The 14,472-nt window shown below is 43.8% G+C and overlaps 3 protein-coding genes across 5 annotated transcripts in view; 1 reads left to right on the top strand and 2 right to left on the bottom strand.

Annotated features, from left to right (window-relative positions):
• The first annotated feature begins 104 nt into the window (after positions 1 to 104).
• nuak2 (NUAK family, SNF1-like kinase, 2) lies at positions 105 to 8,753 on the top strand. 2 transcript variants are annotated; one of them, XM_043223629.1, is made up of 7 exons: positions 105 to 203; positions 997 to 1,397; positions 3,079 to 3,199; positions 3,280 to 3,431; positions 4,861 to 4,926; positions 5,548 to 5,800; positions 6,746 to 8,753. In XM_043223629.1, the coding sequence occupies exons 2-7, from the start codon at positions 1,236 to 1,238 to the stop codon at positions 7,738 to 7,740; spliced, it is 1,749 nt and encodes a 582-aa protein (XP_043079564.1). In that variant the 5' UTR covers positions 105 to 203; positions 997 to 1,235; the 3' UTR covers positions 7,741 to 8,753. The 2 variants fall into 2 exon arrangements, with proteins under 2 accessions (XP_043079564.1, XP_043079565.1); XM_043223630.1 differs by lacking the exons at positions 105 to 203; positions 997 to 1,397 and adding an exon at positions 2,704 to 2,851.
• On the bottom strand, positions 8,512 to 13,179 carry ccnd3 (cyclin D3). Its single transcript, XM_043223706.1, has 5 exons — positions 12,696 to 13,179; positions 11,649 to 11,864; positions 11,419 to 11,578; positions 10,674 to 10,813; positions 8,512 to 9,996 (listed from the first exon to the last, which is right to left on the bottom strand). Exons 1-5 carry the CDS (start codon positions 12,894 to 12,896, stop codon positions 9,922 to 9,924), a joined length of 792 nt encoding a protein of 263 aa, XP_043079641.1. The 5' UTR covers positions 12,897 to 13,179; the 3' UTR covers positions 8,512 to 9,921.
• Positions 13,180 to 13,579: 400 nt separating this feature from the next.
• Positions 13,580 to 14,472, bottom strand: part of bysl (bystin-like) — a 5,324-nt gene continuing 4,431 nt past the window's right edge. For both annotated transcript variants that reach the window (XM_043223666.1, XM_043223665.1), the window contains exon 7: positions 13,580 to 14,062. In XM_043223666.1, the coding sequence (XP_043079601.1) occupies positions 13,711 to 14,062 (352 nt within the window). In that variant the 3' untranslated portion in view covers positions 13,580 to 13,710. The remainder of the gene's footprint in view (positions 14,063 to 14,472) is intronic.

Consider the following 14,472-nt stretch of genomic DNA (forward strand, 5'->3'; position numbering starts at 1 on the left):
GTTCCCTTAATATATTAATAAATCGAATAAAATTCAAACATTAAACACGTGCGCTCAAATTCCCCTTCAGGAGCACTTCCTAGTGTAAACTTTGTTTTCTCAGTGAAGCCGAACGACTGAACGGAAGGGAACGTTTTCCCGCGCCCTCGCGTGGACGTTACACGAAGCGCGCGAACCTGCCGAGAATATGATCATACACTGAGGTAAAAACAGATCGATAAAACTATTCACAGAAAAGGATGTTTTATCGTTCCTTGTGAGTATACTGTTGACATATAGTTGGTATGCTGGTAAATTTACATTACATGTATAAAAGTCTTAATCCACAAATGTAAACGGGCAGTGGAAAAACACGAGTTTATCATTTTAAAATGGAAATAAGTAATTATATATACGTTAAAGGAAGCAAGTCTAAATTATATTAAAGCCTTAAATATATTGTTTGAATAATGTGTAACTATTTGTATTGTTGTGGTCGTGGTTTTCCTATATTATTATTATTATTATTATAGTAGTTTATGTTATTGCCCTTGTACTGTGTTCATAGTTTCAAAGATTTCAACAAATAAAATAAATTAAAAACCCTACGCTCTACTTCGACTTTGTGTGACTTTTAGCTGACGAGGTGTGCAGTAAACAAGCCAGCCCCCGGAAATGCGTTTTAAATCTAGATTTTGTCACGACGGGCCATTTCTCAAACCAAACAGTATGGTAATAAAAGTAATAAAAATAATAACGACCGTCTCCTGTCACTGTTTGTGTTTCCTCCAGTGGGCTCTTCAGACTAACGTTTACTTTGGGGTCCTTAAATGATCGTTTATTTGTAGTTTTTGCGTCGTGTAGTTTTTGTGGTCTTGTTTACGTCTACTTTGGGGTCCTTAAATGCTCGTTTAATTGTAGTTTTTGTGTCGCGTTCTCATAAAAACGGGGCTTGTTTACTTTACGCCTTGTGACACAGCAGCTTTTAAGGATCTTTCTGTTTTTTCTTACAATCAGGAGCCAGCTTCCGCAATAGAAGATCAATAGAGAGAGTTTGTTTTCTTCTCCCCCGGTGGGCGTGGTTTTCAGTTGATGACGCGTGTCGCGCCGTCTCTGTTCAAACACGAGCGAGGGGGCGGTGCTTGGGGTCAGCGCCCCGCCCACCCCGGGCTCTAGTAGTCGGTGCGCGCGCGCCGCTCCCCCGCTGTCTCACCTGCGCGCGGACATGAGCACGCGTCTTCCTCCGCTCGGATCGCATGGAGTGTGACGGGGACCCGGGCGCCGCGCGCGTCAAGCGTCAGGCGGTGAAGCGGCATCATCACAAACACAACCTGAAGCACCGCTACGAGTTCCTGCAGACGCTCGGGAAGGGCACGTACGGGCGCGTGAAGAAAGCCGTGGACCGCTCCGGCAGGACGGTGAGACCTCCACGAGTTAACAACGAGTTAACTGTTTACTATCAGTGTTTTATGATCGTGTAGCGTTAGCCGTGTGGGAAGCGTTCTGATCCAGGTTGTAATAGTTAAAATGGTTGTTTTTAAGTTAAACGCTAGTAACAGTGTTAAGTTTTCACTAGGTTAAATGGTACCAGGAACTGGATTTCTACTAGTCCCACCAGAAACACGATTGTAACTAGTAAAAGTTATCCCAGTCATCGCGTGGTTACTAGTACAGATTCGTGATATTGATCGCTGAAAAATGTGCCTTTTATTAATAATTAGAGATTAGAATTAGATTAGAAATGGCTCTCCTTTTATTTTTGACACGCTTTTCGATGTCTGAATGTTTAAATGACAGCACGGACCGATATCCAGTCTTTTCTGGTATCAATGTGATCATTGGCATCAAACAATAAATAAAGGAACGCCTCCGTGTGGATGTGAAGGATCCGAGTAAACCCTGAACAGGTTCTGGAGCCGCCCCGCCTCCTAAAGCGCTTTAAATAGCGCACGGCTCAATTGCTGTATTTTTACCGCCTTAGTCGCTCGCACGCATGCCGCTATTGTTCCTCTGCTCTATATTCCGCCTGAAACGGAGCCATTAATAGACACCTGATGCTGGCAGAGCTGCATGAGCGTCCCTGGGGAGGAGCGTGACCTCTGACCTGTGCTGGGGCCGAGGTGGATTCCTGGGCTCTGAAGCAGGAAGCGCTCTTCACCCACTTCCTGCTCGCTGGCTGCTTGTTTTCAGCTCTTCAGGAAGAGCCTTATCTTCTGAGGAAGGAGAGCGTGTCTCCGGGCGAGTCTGGACCCGTCTGATCTGTCTCTGGTTCTCCCAGGGGTTTCTTCAGAACCAGTTCTTGTGGGACCTGACCCTCGTAACCGCTCACGATCTGGGGTTTTTTTATAATTAAACAACTATTAAATTATTTAAAACTTTAAACGACACGTGAACCACACTAAAAGACTGTATCAAGTGAATAAATAAATACGTCTTTTCAAGGCTAATCTACTTCACCTCCATAAACGTTCAGATAATGATGAGTTTAAACACACACACACACACACACACACGTTCAGGATTATCAACAACATTTAGTTCAGGGTGTATGAGGGAAACACTGAACCCTTTACATTTTCAAAAACAACAGAAAAAAATGTGTGTGTGTGTGTGTGTGTGTGTCTCTGTGTGTGTGTGTGTCTCTGTGTGTGTGTCTCTGTGTGTGTGTGTGTGTGTGTGTCTCTGTGTGTGTGTGTGTGTCTCTGTGTGTGTGTGTGTCTCTGTGTGTGTGTGTGTGTCTCTGTGTGTGTGTGTGTGTGTGTGTGTGTGTGTGTTCTCTGTGTGTGTGTGTCTTTGTGTGAGTGTGTTTGTTCATCTGCCAGTCATCAGTGACCTGTGGAGACGCGTCTGACACACACACAGACACTGGAATGTAAAGCATGCCTGACGACACACACACACACACACACACACACACACACACACTCTCTCTTTGATCTCAGATTTACTGTAAACCGTATGAATTTCTCTGTAAATGTCTCTCTGTGGTTTCGTTTCGTATTCATTTAAAATATTACATACACATCAAATCGTGTTTCTGCTGGTTTTTAGTCGTGCCGTGTTCAGTCCGATCTAACAGAGTCTGGTTTTGTTGGTCAGGTGGCCATAAAGTCGATCCGTAAGGAGAAGATCCGTGACGAGCAGGACCTGAAGCACATCCGGCGCGAGATCGAGATCATGTCGTCTCTCGCTCATCCACACATCATCAGCATCTACGAAGGTACGGCGCTCTCGATTCAACTCCCCGGAGCGAGCGACGCCAGCCTGACGTGTGTGTGTGTGTGTGTGTGTGTGTTTCAGTGTTCGAGAACAAGGACAAGATCGTCATCGTGATGGAGTACGCCAGTAAAGGAGATCTGTACGACTACATCTGTGAGAAGCAGCAGGTGTCTGAGAGCCAGGCCAGACTCTTCTTCAGACAGATCGTCTCTGCCGTCCACTACTGCCACCGGGTCAGAACCACACACAGTCACATTCACAGCACTTTAATGAAAGGATTGGACTTCATAGTTTAAATCCTATTTAAAAATAAAACATGCATGTATTATCAGCCACCATAATTCATCTGAAATTGAATAAAATTAAAATATAAAAACATTCACTTGTGCTAAATTAATTAAAACACAAATGAATAAGTAAACAGAAAAAAAATTATATATATATATATATATATATATATATATATATATATATATATATATATATATATATATATATATATATTATAATTTTTTTTTATGTTAACATTTCTAATATTTGTAGTTTAAGTACTAAAACTAATAAAACAGAGACTGAAATAAAAATAATTATAGTTGGACTTAAAAAAAAAAAAAAGCGACTTAAGACTTTTAACTTAAAGAACCTTTTTAAATCACTTTTTTTAATCAATTCAAAATAATAAGAATACTATATAATAGTATAGTAATGATCAAATTTAGATTTATTTATTATTTATTGTGTCCCCCACGATTCAGTCATCTAATACTGTTTATATAGTCTAGTAGCTGCTGGTAAAATGCCTTTCTAGTGTATAATTCCTGGGCTGAAATAAGCTCAGGACGATCAGAAAGTATCACATTTATCACTTCTATCCCGTTCTCTGGTCTCTGACAGCCGTGACGCTGGTTTTGAGAACTCTTGGGAGGTATTTAGCGTCTTACAGGTTCTAGTTTGTTACCCGTCAGTCCGGTTTAGCAGATATCTGTCGGCTGCAGAGGTCAGCCAGACTAAACACGGGCCGGCCGTCGTGTGAGCGTTTCTCACAGTCAGGGGAACCATGGGAAGGCTCTGGGAGCGCTCGGCGGGTTGCATAACTCTCATCAGCCTCCGCATGACTGGGCCGCGTCTGAGAGAGCGCTCCGGCTTCACGGACACGGCGCTCGAGCGCTTCTGCCGGTTACGTGCGAGAGGCCTGGGCGTGGCTGCAGAGCTTTTGTTGTCATGTTCAATGAGGCTTTGCCCTCCTGCCGAGAAACACAATCACATTCCAGCTCGCCGCGAGCCCTTATTACAGAGAACAGCCTGGGGAGCCGAAGGGTTTTCCTGAGCGTTTCTCATCAGGAAAGAGTTGGAGGGAAACTGAAATAAAAAGAAAACGGGGAAATTCCCTCCAGACGTCGTTGATCGCTGAATCATTCGTTAAAGGAACAGTCCGTGTCGAAGGTTACAGATCGCTAGATAATGCATTTAAAATGTAATTTTGAAATGTTACTCTAGATTTCTAATAAGTTCATTAGTAATGAATCGCCAATAGCTCTAATGTGAAATGATCCAGTGTGAATATATAACTGATATTTGCCGAACAATGACGTTCAGTAGAATGTGCTTGGCAACGTAAAAATATTTACTCAACTGTGTGTCAAAAATCTCTGTTTCCGACAGAACGGTATTGTCCATCGCGACCTGAAGTTGGAGAACATCTTGCTGGACGACAACGGCAATATAAAGGTAAGTTTGGGGCAGAATTAATTTTTAATTGGTTAAAAGGTTCCTCAGCAGAATAAACGTTTGTTTTATTACTAATTTACGCATATGTGCGACATTTGACTGACTGAAATTGAAAAAAAAATTGCATGTATGCATCAAAACAGTGCTGTACCAGTCAATACAGCGCCCTAAAGAATAACTTAAAGTATAATCACTGCATTCATTAAACTGTGGAACTTTTGCTGATTTCTAACCAGACAAATCCTGTAGAAACTCAGTATCGTATCAGAGTAAAGACTCCAAGACCCTTTGTGTGGGTGTCAGATAAGTAAGACATCAACACCCGGTTGTCCAGGTCCAGCATTGGGAACCACTGCTGAAGACCTTGATAACCTTTGTTTTATTAGGAGTGGAGATCAACTCCGGTGAACTAACCCTTTAAAGCCACGATTCATAGCGTGTTTGAAACATTATCTCCGATACTTCTGTTTCCATAGAGTTATTAAACAAGAGGCCATAAAACAAACACCCCATCGAAACTTGCGTGAGATAACGGCGTAAATCTACTTTCAGCTATAAAACTGGCAGAGCGTAAGAGCGCTGGATGAGAAGCACTGATGGAAACCACTCTCTGTTTTCCAGATCGCTGACTTCGGCTTGTCAAACCTCTACCAGGACGATAAATTCCTGCAGACGTACTGCGGCAGTCCTCTGTACGCTTCACCTGAGATCGTGAACGGCAGGCCGTACAGAGGACCGGAGGTGGACAGCTGGTCTCTGGGCGTCTTACTGTACACCCTGGTTCATGGAGCCATGCCTTTCGACGGACAAGACCACAAGAAGCTGGTCCAGCAGATCAGCACAGGAAACTACCACAAACCCACCAAACCATCTGGTGAGGCTCTTCAATGATATAGAAGGCAACCGAAACTCAGGAGCCTCCTTTCCCCCCTATTTTTAAACCAAGGCACGAAACTGCTTTACTGTTTTTGTCGAAAGTCCAGACTTGGCTCTTAAGCAGTTTTATAGATGGAGCTTATCTCTTTCTAGCAGATAACATTCTGAATTGCATGCCTTCCATCTGTTGAACACTGCCTGGCCGTCTCATAAATATGAGTTCAGGCAGTTAAGTTCACACCGGCGGCCACTTTATTGCTGGAGGTTGCCTGGTTGCTATGATGTTATTTCATGGTTTATTTAACATTTTTTAATTTCTCAAATTAATCGAGTGAACAAATCAGTTTCCCGGCCCTGTTTCTGGAGGCACACCAACGGTACACATTTTGGATGTCTTCCTTTCTCATTTAATGTCTTGGGAGGTTGTTAGTAGAGACGAGTCGAATCAGGCGTGTTTGATTGGGAAGAGTTTGAAGATGTGTACGCTTGGTGTGCCTCCAGGAACAGGTTTGGCAAACAATATTGAGATACTGTGCACTGTTTGTGCTCTCATGCTTTCATTCCTATTAGCAGGCAGAACACTGCAGTGCTGATCATTTGCATAGTTACATAACTTTGAAACCATGCCATGTGGATACACCTACTTTGCACTGCCAACAGTCCCTCACGTTGCTAACTCTTACCAGAAAAGAATGACTCCCAGAAGCCACAATCTAGTCTGAATGTATCTTTGAAGTCTGTGAGATTGTAGGTAAGTGGTGTCCAGTCCTTCAGCCGAAGGGCCATTTACCTCCAGAGATTAGGTCCAAGGCACCTGCCTCTAGTGATCCTGATGACACTGGTTAGTTTGCGTGTTTAATTAAAGCTGGAAGGTGGCCCTCCTGAAGCAGGACTGGACATCCCTTTTGTAGCATCAATCCTAATTCTTTTTGTTGCCCCACAGATGCGTGTGGTTTGATCCGCTGGATGTTGATGGTAAACCCAGAGCGTAGAGCTACTCTGGAAGAGATCGCGGGTCACTGGTGGCTCAACTGGGGCTATCAGCTCCCTCTGCTGGCTCAGAGTGACCCCGCCGCTGCACATCAGGAGCCAGGACACACGGCCCCTGCGTGTCAAACCGGTGGCCCGACTCGCATCGCAGACTGGCTGCGCCGAACATCTCGCCCTCTTCTAGAGAGCAGCTCTAAGATGCGCTGCCTACTGAGGACAGGTGGGGCCACCGGAGGGGAACCGGTCCAGCGGCAGCGCTCCATACGCAGGTCGCGCAAGGAAAACAACGTCTCGCAGACCATGCAGGAAGCTCCTCGCCCATCCAAAGGAATTCTAAAGAAGCGGGGAAGTCTTAAACAGAAAGTTCCCAGTGACTCCCAGGCTACGCCGTTGGAGGAGAAGAGCCAGAACGCTTTGGCGCCATCTGTCCTGCCTCCACCTCCTAAAGGCATCCTGAAGAAGACTTCAGAGAGCGAGTCAGGCTATTACTCATCTTCTCCAGAGAGCTCCGGAGAGACTCTTGGGAACCCAGAGGCGCACCGAAAGGGCATCCTCAAACGGCACGGCAAGTTTTCCGGCGGCTTGCAGGAATTTGGCTCTCTGGACCAGCTTGCACCCTCCTTACCAACGGTAGTCAACAGATCCCGGCCAAGCGGCGCAATCAGCGAGGACAGCATCCTTTCCTCAGAGTCCTTTGACAGACTTGACCTACCAGACCGGGAGATTCCAGTCGCCCCAATGGTGCGACCAGCGGGTGGACGGAGGATGAGAGGATGCGTGTCCGCTGACAATCTCCTGGACTTAAGGGAAGAGTCTCAGTATCAGGGACACTGGGAGATGGACATGGCCTGCTACCGCGCAGGAGTCTCCGATAGCGTATTTTCAATTTCTGACTGCGAAAATGTCACTCAGGCTTATAAACAAGCTTTGGGAGCAACTGCGAGCTGAAGCGCACAGGGACTACGATACGCAGAGATGCCGCAATTCCAGTTACGCCTGGAAAAGGAAGCCGGTTGGAGGCAAGGAAAGTACATCTGGAGCAATGCCAGACAGGGAATGGTTCCAGGCCCAGCAGTAAATGGACCTTTGTGGAGGACAGGGCGTCCTGTTTGGGATGTGCATTTCATGCTGAGGGAACAGCCGTTTGTGTTGTAAAATGCAAAACATGGTTTTTATTATGTAGACTTGGTTTGAGGAAAGAACCTTTTTTATTTCGCCTTGCTCCCAGTGATAAACAGCTGACTGGCTATTCTTTGAAATGTTTTTAAATTACTGTTTTGGGTGTTGGCTAGTCACAAAAATACCAAAGATGACTCATGATAAAGTTCAGAGCCGTTGTGAGTTCAGTTTGTTTTTAAAGGTGAATGCTGGTGGTAGAACACAACCAAACAGTGCCAAGGTTGACTTAAAGATCTTAAAGATCGTTCCCGCCAATTTCTGACCTTTACCATGCTCAGAGTTCTCAAGCACACAGACACAACAAACTACTGTCTGTTTATGACTTTATGTAGTCCAGACTTCAGTTTTGCATCTGTTTCATGATAAGATAAGAGCGTTTGAACTCTTCCATGTCGCAGATAATTAGTTGGTAAAATACGCTGTGACCTTTCAGAGTAAGATGATTGAAAGTGCTTTGTTGGAAACATGTTGAAACGGTTAGATTTACTGTTTTTGCCAATGTAGAAGTTAACAATTGTGTGGTTACAGCTATTTCGGGATGGGATGGGATGTGATGGGGTTTCGGTGCATAGCAGGGTGTTCGGGGTCATCAGTACACCTGACCTCTTCATACAGTGTCTAGTGTCACGGCTCGAGACAACCCGGGTTATGAGGTGTTCCTCTGTTTGATGTCATGTTTTGTTCTAATTTCTGCATGTTTATTTGCCAAAGTGCCTGATTTATCTGCCCTGATGTCTCTTTGACTGAATGGAACAATAAAACAGCACAAGTGAAGTGGAAAATGTTCTCTGGCTGTCGGTTCTTCTGTTCCCATCACAGTCTCCTGGATAATCCTAAATGACATTTATACTCCACAGTATGTGAGAACTGTGTTACAGCGTTTACAATGAAAGTATTAATGAATCTGGTAATAATTAAGACAAATAATATGCTACATACGAGTCTGTGGTCTTTTATAGTGGTAGAATGAGCCAAAACCAGTTTTTATAGTTGATAAAAAAAATAGGCACAAAAATATTTTAGCTACACGAAAAATACTGAAATAAAATAAAAAGTAAACCTTCATTTCAGTTAGTCGCCAAAGCAGGATTCATCATTTTTGTTCCAGTGTACTTGATGTACTAAAATAATTAACTGGAACGAAATACTAAAAATACATTTACACATACATGCATGTATACATATGTATAACACATCAAGTAATAATAAAATATAAATAAAACGCTGCCTGAAAATGCATATTTCTGGTGTATAGTATTAAATACGTGTTTTGGGATGCAGATTAAAATATAATTTCTTTTCACATTAATTTTCAGGTGAAAAGGGTAATTAATTCTGACCAAAAAAACCCTACATTATATTTACCACAAAACACAGCAAAAAGTTTTCACAGAGACAATTGAGATTATTTAAGGGCCTTCAATTGTGGTTATATTTTTATAATCTGCTGATTATCCTTATTACACGTCACGTTATAACATGGCAGAGTTTGACTGAAATCAACTCATGCTAGTCTTAATTGACATCTAATTTTAATAATAATCATTTGATGATGACGAACAGGCTCATTTTCTTCATGCAAAACCATTTAGTCTTTTGACTTCAGAGTGAAATACGACATTTCATCTTAAACCGTCCCCATCCACAGCAAAACTTTTTATTTTCTCATATTTATCTTTACAATTGAAAAAGAGTCTATCTCTAGCACGTATTCGAGTCCAAGAAGAGTGCACTGAATTAATCACGTGTGGAGTCATGCAGTGTGTGTGTGTGTGTGTGTGTGTGTGTGTGTGTGTGTGTGTGTGTGTCTGTGTGTGTTTGCTCGGGTGCAGAACATCTGCAACATTAAAACTAAGACGAACCTCTTTAACAGGCGCTAATGCACCGGAACGGTCAACAGAACGAGGGAAACACTAGAACGCGTGGCTCTGAGCGGGTTCCCTGCAGCCGTCAGAGCTCAGACGGAGCCGGCAGCATCTGATCGATGACCTTCTCCAGCGCCGAGAAACAGGAGCGCAGCGGCGCCTGCGTCACACAGACAGCACTTCACCGTAATCAACACGCACAACAACGCCAGCTATACCGCACATTATTATTTAGATCTACGCTTTTACAATATTTTCCGTTCACCTGCTCAATGCTCTGACAGCAGATGGCGGTAAACAGCAGAAATACAGCCGTTACCATGGAAACCCCGAAAACGCGTGAATAAAATACTTACCCAAGTCGCCAGTTTTTTTTTAATTCGTTATTGCTCAGTCACACTTTACACTAGGGCTTTAGTTAAATCTTCGGAACATTAATTATCTGATATTTCATTCCAAAATTTAGTAACACGTTAAAATGGAAAGCTATAACTGTGTTATTAAACTAAAAATAAAAGAATTGCATTTGTTTTTAAGCAATGATTAATCACTTCTATAGCAAATGTAGTTACCGCTCTTTGTTAATATTAATGTGTTAATTACAGTGAACTAACGACTCTTACTGTAAACTGATCATTCTTTAGCATTTAATCTGTCAAATTTTATCATTATACATTTGTATATTGCTTCAATTTACTTAAACGTAGAGTTATTTTTACTGTGAAAAAGTCACTAAACCTGTTAACAGTTTTTGTGACTAAATTTTTTTTCTTGATTAAAAAAATTCGCAATTAGCGGCTGCATGGCGGTGTGTGGCGTGTGGCGGAGCTTCCTCACCATGTCCGTGTCCAGGACGTCCCTCAGCCGCCGCAGCAGGTCGTCGGGGACGGACTCGTTCAGGACGTCCAGTCTGACCACGGCCGCCGTCAAACACGAGCAGGCCACCGCCGACGGAGCGAAGAGCGAGAAGTTCAGCTCTGAAACACACACCAGCACAAAACAACACGCAAACTTTAATAATCAGTTATGAAAAAATAACGTAATTAAAAATGGCCGAGATCAATCAAGATACTGGGGCAAAAATTGCCCTGTTTGAGTTTAAAAGAGGATCACCGTACAGTAACGTGAGCACACATGTGATTTTACAGAGTTACGTTAATATTCAGGACAACTTTGTAATATTGCTTCGAGCAACACAGCAGTGTTTCGTTCCTGAATAAATGTGTGTTTTGAACGAATCCTTTGAATCAATGATTCATTCAGAGAGTCGTTTACTTTGGTCCTGAATAAATCATAAAAACCAATAAATCGTTTGAACGAATCAACTCCAAGACATAAAGAGTATCATTTCATTTATTTAAAGATTAAAGGGATAGTTCACTATAAATATATTGATTCAAACCTGAATGACTCTCACTAGTGAAGTGTGTGTCTGTGTGCGTGTGTGTGTGTGTGTGTGTGTGTGTGTGTGTGTGTTAGCGAGGTTAACAGACGCTGATCTGCAGAGCTGCAGGAGAACAATAAGAGCACACAAAGAGTGGATCAGAGGGGCTGCTGATGCAGCGGTGGAGTGGATCAGTACCTGTGGAGCTCAGGGCCATGTATGAGAGCGTGTGTCTCCGCACCGGGGCCCTGTCCTCGGCCCTCAGCGGCAGAGTCTGCAGCAGCGTCTCCAAGAAATCAGACGGAAGAACCGCGGCCAGATCCCAGTCCAGACACGACACCAGCAGCACCTCCCACCGCTGCACCAGAGCTCTAGTTATTACAGCCAATAAGAGCCGAGCGTACGCTGAAGTAGAGGCAGGACGTTACCAGGATCTCCGGGACGCTGACGGTGTGGTCCGTGTACACACACAGCTTGGCGGCGCTCAGAGGAACACACTCCCGGAGTTTAGAGGCCAGGAACATGCAGACGCAGCCCAGCAGCTGCAGACGACACCTGCGCACGGCATTCTGGGACATGTACCTGTCCAGGTAGTGAGCGGCCAAAGGAAACACCTCCTCCTCGCACTTCTGATCCTCACACACCTGCCCAGAACAAGCTCCGTGATTCAGGAATCAGATCCGAGTGACTCGAATCACTGAGTCAGATCCACTGAATCAGATCCGAGTGACTCGAATGACTGAGTCAGATCCACTGAATCAGATCCGAGTGACTCGAATCACTGAGTCAGATCCACTGAATCAGATCCGAGTGACTCGAATCACTGAGTCAGATCCACTGAATCAGATCTGAGTAACTCTTTTTTTTTTTTTTTTTTTATTGAACAGTACAAACGTTATAACGTAGATATAATTATACATAAAGACAAAAATAATAATACTACTAACAACAGAATATACATTCAGATTTGCCAGGGTTAACAAAAAAAGCAAAAAAACCCTAAAAATCTTAAGACACAAAGGATGAATACAGGGATATTGTTTTTATAGCTTTCACATTTATAGAGTTACTTATAGAAATCCGAGTAACTCAAATCACTGATTTAGATCAGAGCGACTCAAACGATTGAATCAGATCACTGAGTCAGATCCACTGAATCAAATACGAGTGACTCGAATCACTGAGTCAGATCCATTGAATCATATACGAGTGACTCGAATCACTGAGTCAGATCCACTGAATCAAATACGAGTGACTCGAATCACTGAGTCAGATCCACTGAATCATATACGAGTGACTCGAATCAATGAGTCAGAATGATTACACATCATGTCTGCTCCCGATATGCATACTATTGTTATAATTTAGGGCAGACATGCACACTGGGACACAGAGTAAGAGATCAGTGAATGATTCATTGCACAACATCAACCGGCTGGAGTCAGGTGGATGTGATTCATTAGGTCTCTCCTCACCTGCAGCATCCATCCCGTTAAGATCGGACGCACGTACCGCTGCTCGTCGGTCGGCTCGGTCCCGGGTTTGATGCTCGGTCTCTCCGAGCTCAGCAGGTTCCGACAGACGCGCGAGCCTCGGGTCAGGACCTCGTCTCTGCACGCGCGAACCGGTCCTGAGCTCGCGCCCGGTGCGACGTGCTCGTGACAGAACAACTCCATGACTCAAACTCACCGTCAGCCGCGGGCGAGACGCTCACACAACTCCTAACAAGTCTACGAGTATACACACGACACGTGTAGTCCAGTTGATGCGCGGAAAACACATGGCTTTATTCCGTTAAAACGAGGTTCACGAGCTGCTGCGCGCGACACGCCCGCGGTCACGTGAACAACGGTGGCTGTGACGTCACGCCGCAGGTGACGCGGATGGCAGTTTTCATGAAAACTAAATTATTTATTAGCTCTAAGTCTAGGAAACTCACATTATCTATAGTTCCCAGTATAATTAATTAAAAAAACTGCTTTCACGATTATTAAACTACGGAAACCCGTTTTCTTGAGACTTCTCACAACAGAGTTTATATCTGAGAGATGGGACACTGCAAAGGATGAGGGGACAAAAGTCTTAGTAGTTGACAAAAATGATAGTTTTTTATTTCGTAGTCGGAAAAATGTAGAAGCACAGACAGAGTTGTGGGAAAAAAATTTTAATCTTGCAATTTAGAGTTTTTCTTCTGAATTCTGAATTGTGTGATAAAAAGCTGTAATGACCAATTTAATTTAATAAAAATGTTTTTTACATGTTATGCAGTGTTCCTGTCATGCATCCCGCTTCGTTCATCAAAGTCAAAAATAATGAGGGTGATGTAAAAAACCACGAGAGCTTGAATAAAAACAAATCCTTCTGAATTGATGTTATTTTATTACTTAGCAACACAAGTTTTAACCAAAAGTTCAGTCGAAAAGTACAAACGGCGCATTACCGTGAAGAACGTGTAATATACTGCGTGTGATCAGTCCCGCCGGAAGTCGCTCAGTCGAGGGCCGCTGGGGGCGTGGCGTCCTCCTGGTCACGTGACTCGGCGCCCTGCAGCTCGCGCCGGACCTCGGGAGAAATGGAGGCGTGCGTCTGGCTCTTCAGCAGCTCCAGCAGCGCCTCCTTCTGTTCGGAGGACAGGTCCGCCTTGTAGCGCTGCGTGAGCGTCAGCAGGCTCTGGTGCCACAGCACAGGAAGCGTCCGCTGGTCCGCGCGGAACGACAGGAAGTGAGCGACCAGGGCGTCCAGCACGCGGAAGGGCAGGGCGTACTTCTTGTCCAGCAGCAGACGCAGGAAGATGCTGCTGGCTCCGTTGTACTCCATCTCTGAGATTTTCAGCATGGCGGCGCTGCAACACAGAACCACGGGTCACTAGCATGAGAATGAAGTCAAAGGGAGACAAACACACAACGACTCGTTCTCGTGATATTACACGCTCAATATCGTAGAAAACTTTACTCTCATATTGCTACATCATTTATCGCAATTTTAACTTTATTCTCAGTTTGAGTTTAATTCCATAATATTTGTCTTTATCCCCGAAAACCGATTTTATTCCTAAAATATTACAAACTTAATCCCGTGTAAGACTTATTTACGACTTCAAGTTTGACTTTATTCGTACAATACGGTTTAATTTTCTCACAATATTAACTTCATTCTTAATTTTATTAATTGAATCCCGTGATTTCGACGACCACCAACAATTACGACTTTAAATCTCACAACTGCGTGACTGTTCTCAAACAAGCTTAACCT

This window comes from Puntigrus tetrazona, chromosome 22, assembly GCF_018831695.1.
Source record: "Puntigrus tetrazona isolate hp1 chromosome 22, ASM1883169v1, whole genome shotgun sequence".
Lineage (NCBI taxonomy): Eukaryota > Metazoa > Chordata > Actinopteri > Cypriniformes > Cyprinidae > Puntigrus > Puntigrus tetrazona.

Excerpts from the sequence above, each read along its gene's own strand:
- nuak2 (XM_043223629.1), top strand. The coding sequence starts at position 1,236 with ATGGAGTGTGACGGGGACCCGGGCGCCGCGCGCGTCAAGCGTCAGGCG. Across the intron at positions 1,398-3,078 it reads TGGACCGCTCCGGCAGGACG|GTGGCCATAAAGTCGATCCG; the intron begins GTGAGACCTCCA and ends TTTGTTGGTCAG. Across the intron at positions 5,801-6,745 it reads CAAACCCACCAAACCATCTG|ATGCGTGTGGTTTGATCCGC; the intron begins GTGAGGCTCTTC and ends GTTGCCCCACAG.
- ccnd3 (XM_043223706.1), bottom strand. The coding sequence starts at position 12,896 with ATGGAGTTGTTCTGTCACGAGCACGTCGCACCGGGCGCGAGCTCAGGA. Across the intron at positions 11,579-11,648 it reads TCAGCGTCCCGGAGATCCTG|CGGTGGGAGGTGCTGCTGGT; the intron begins GTAACGTCCTGC and ends GCTCTGGTGCAG. Across the intron at positions 10,814-11,418 it reads CATGGCCCTGAGCTCCACAG|AGCTGAACTTCTCGCTCTTC; the intron begins GTACTGATCCAC and ends TGTGTGTTTCAG.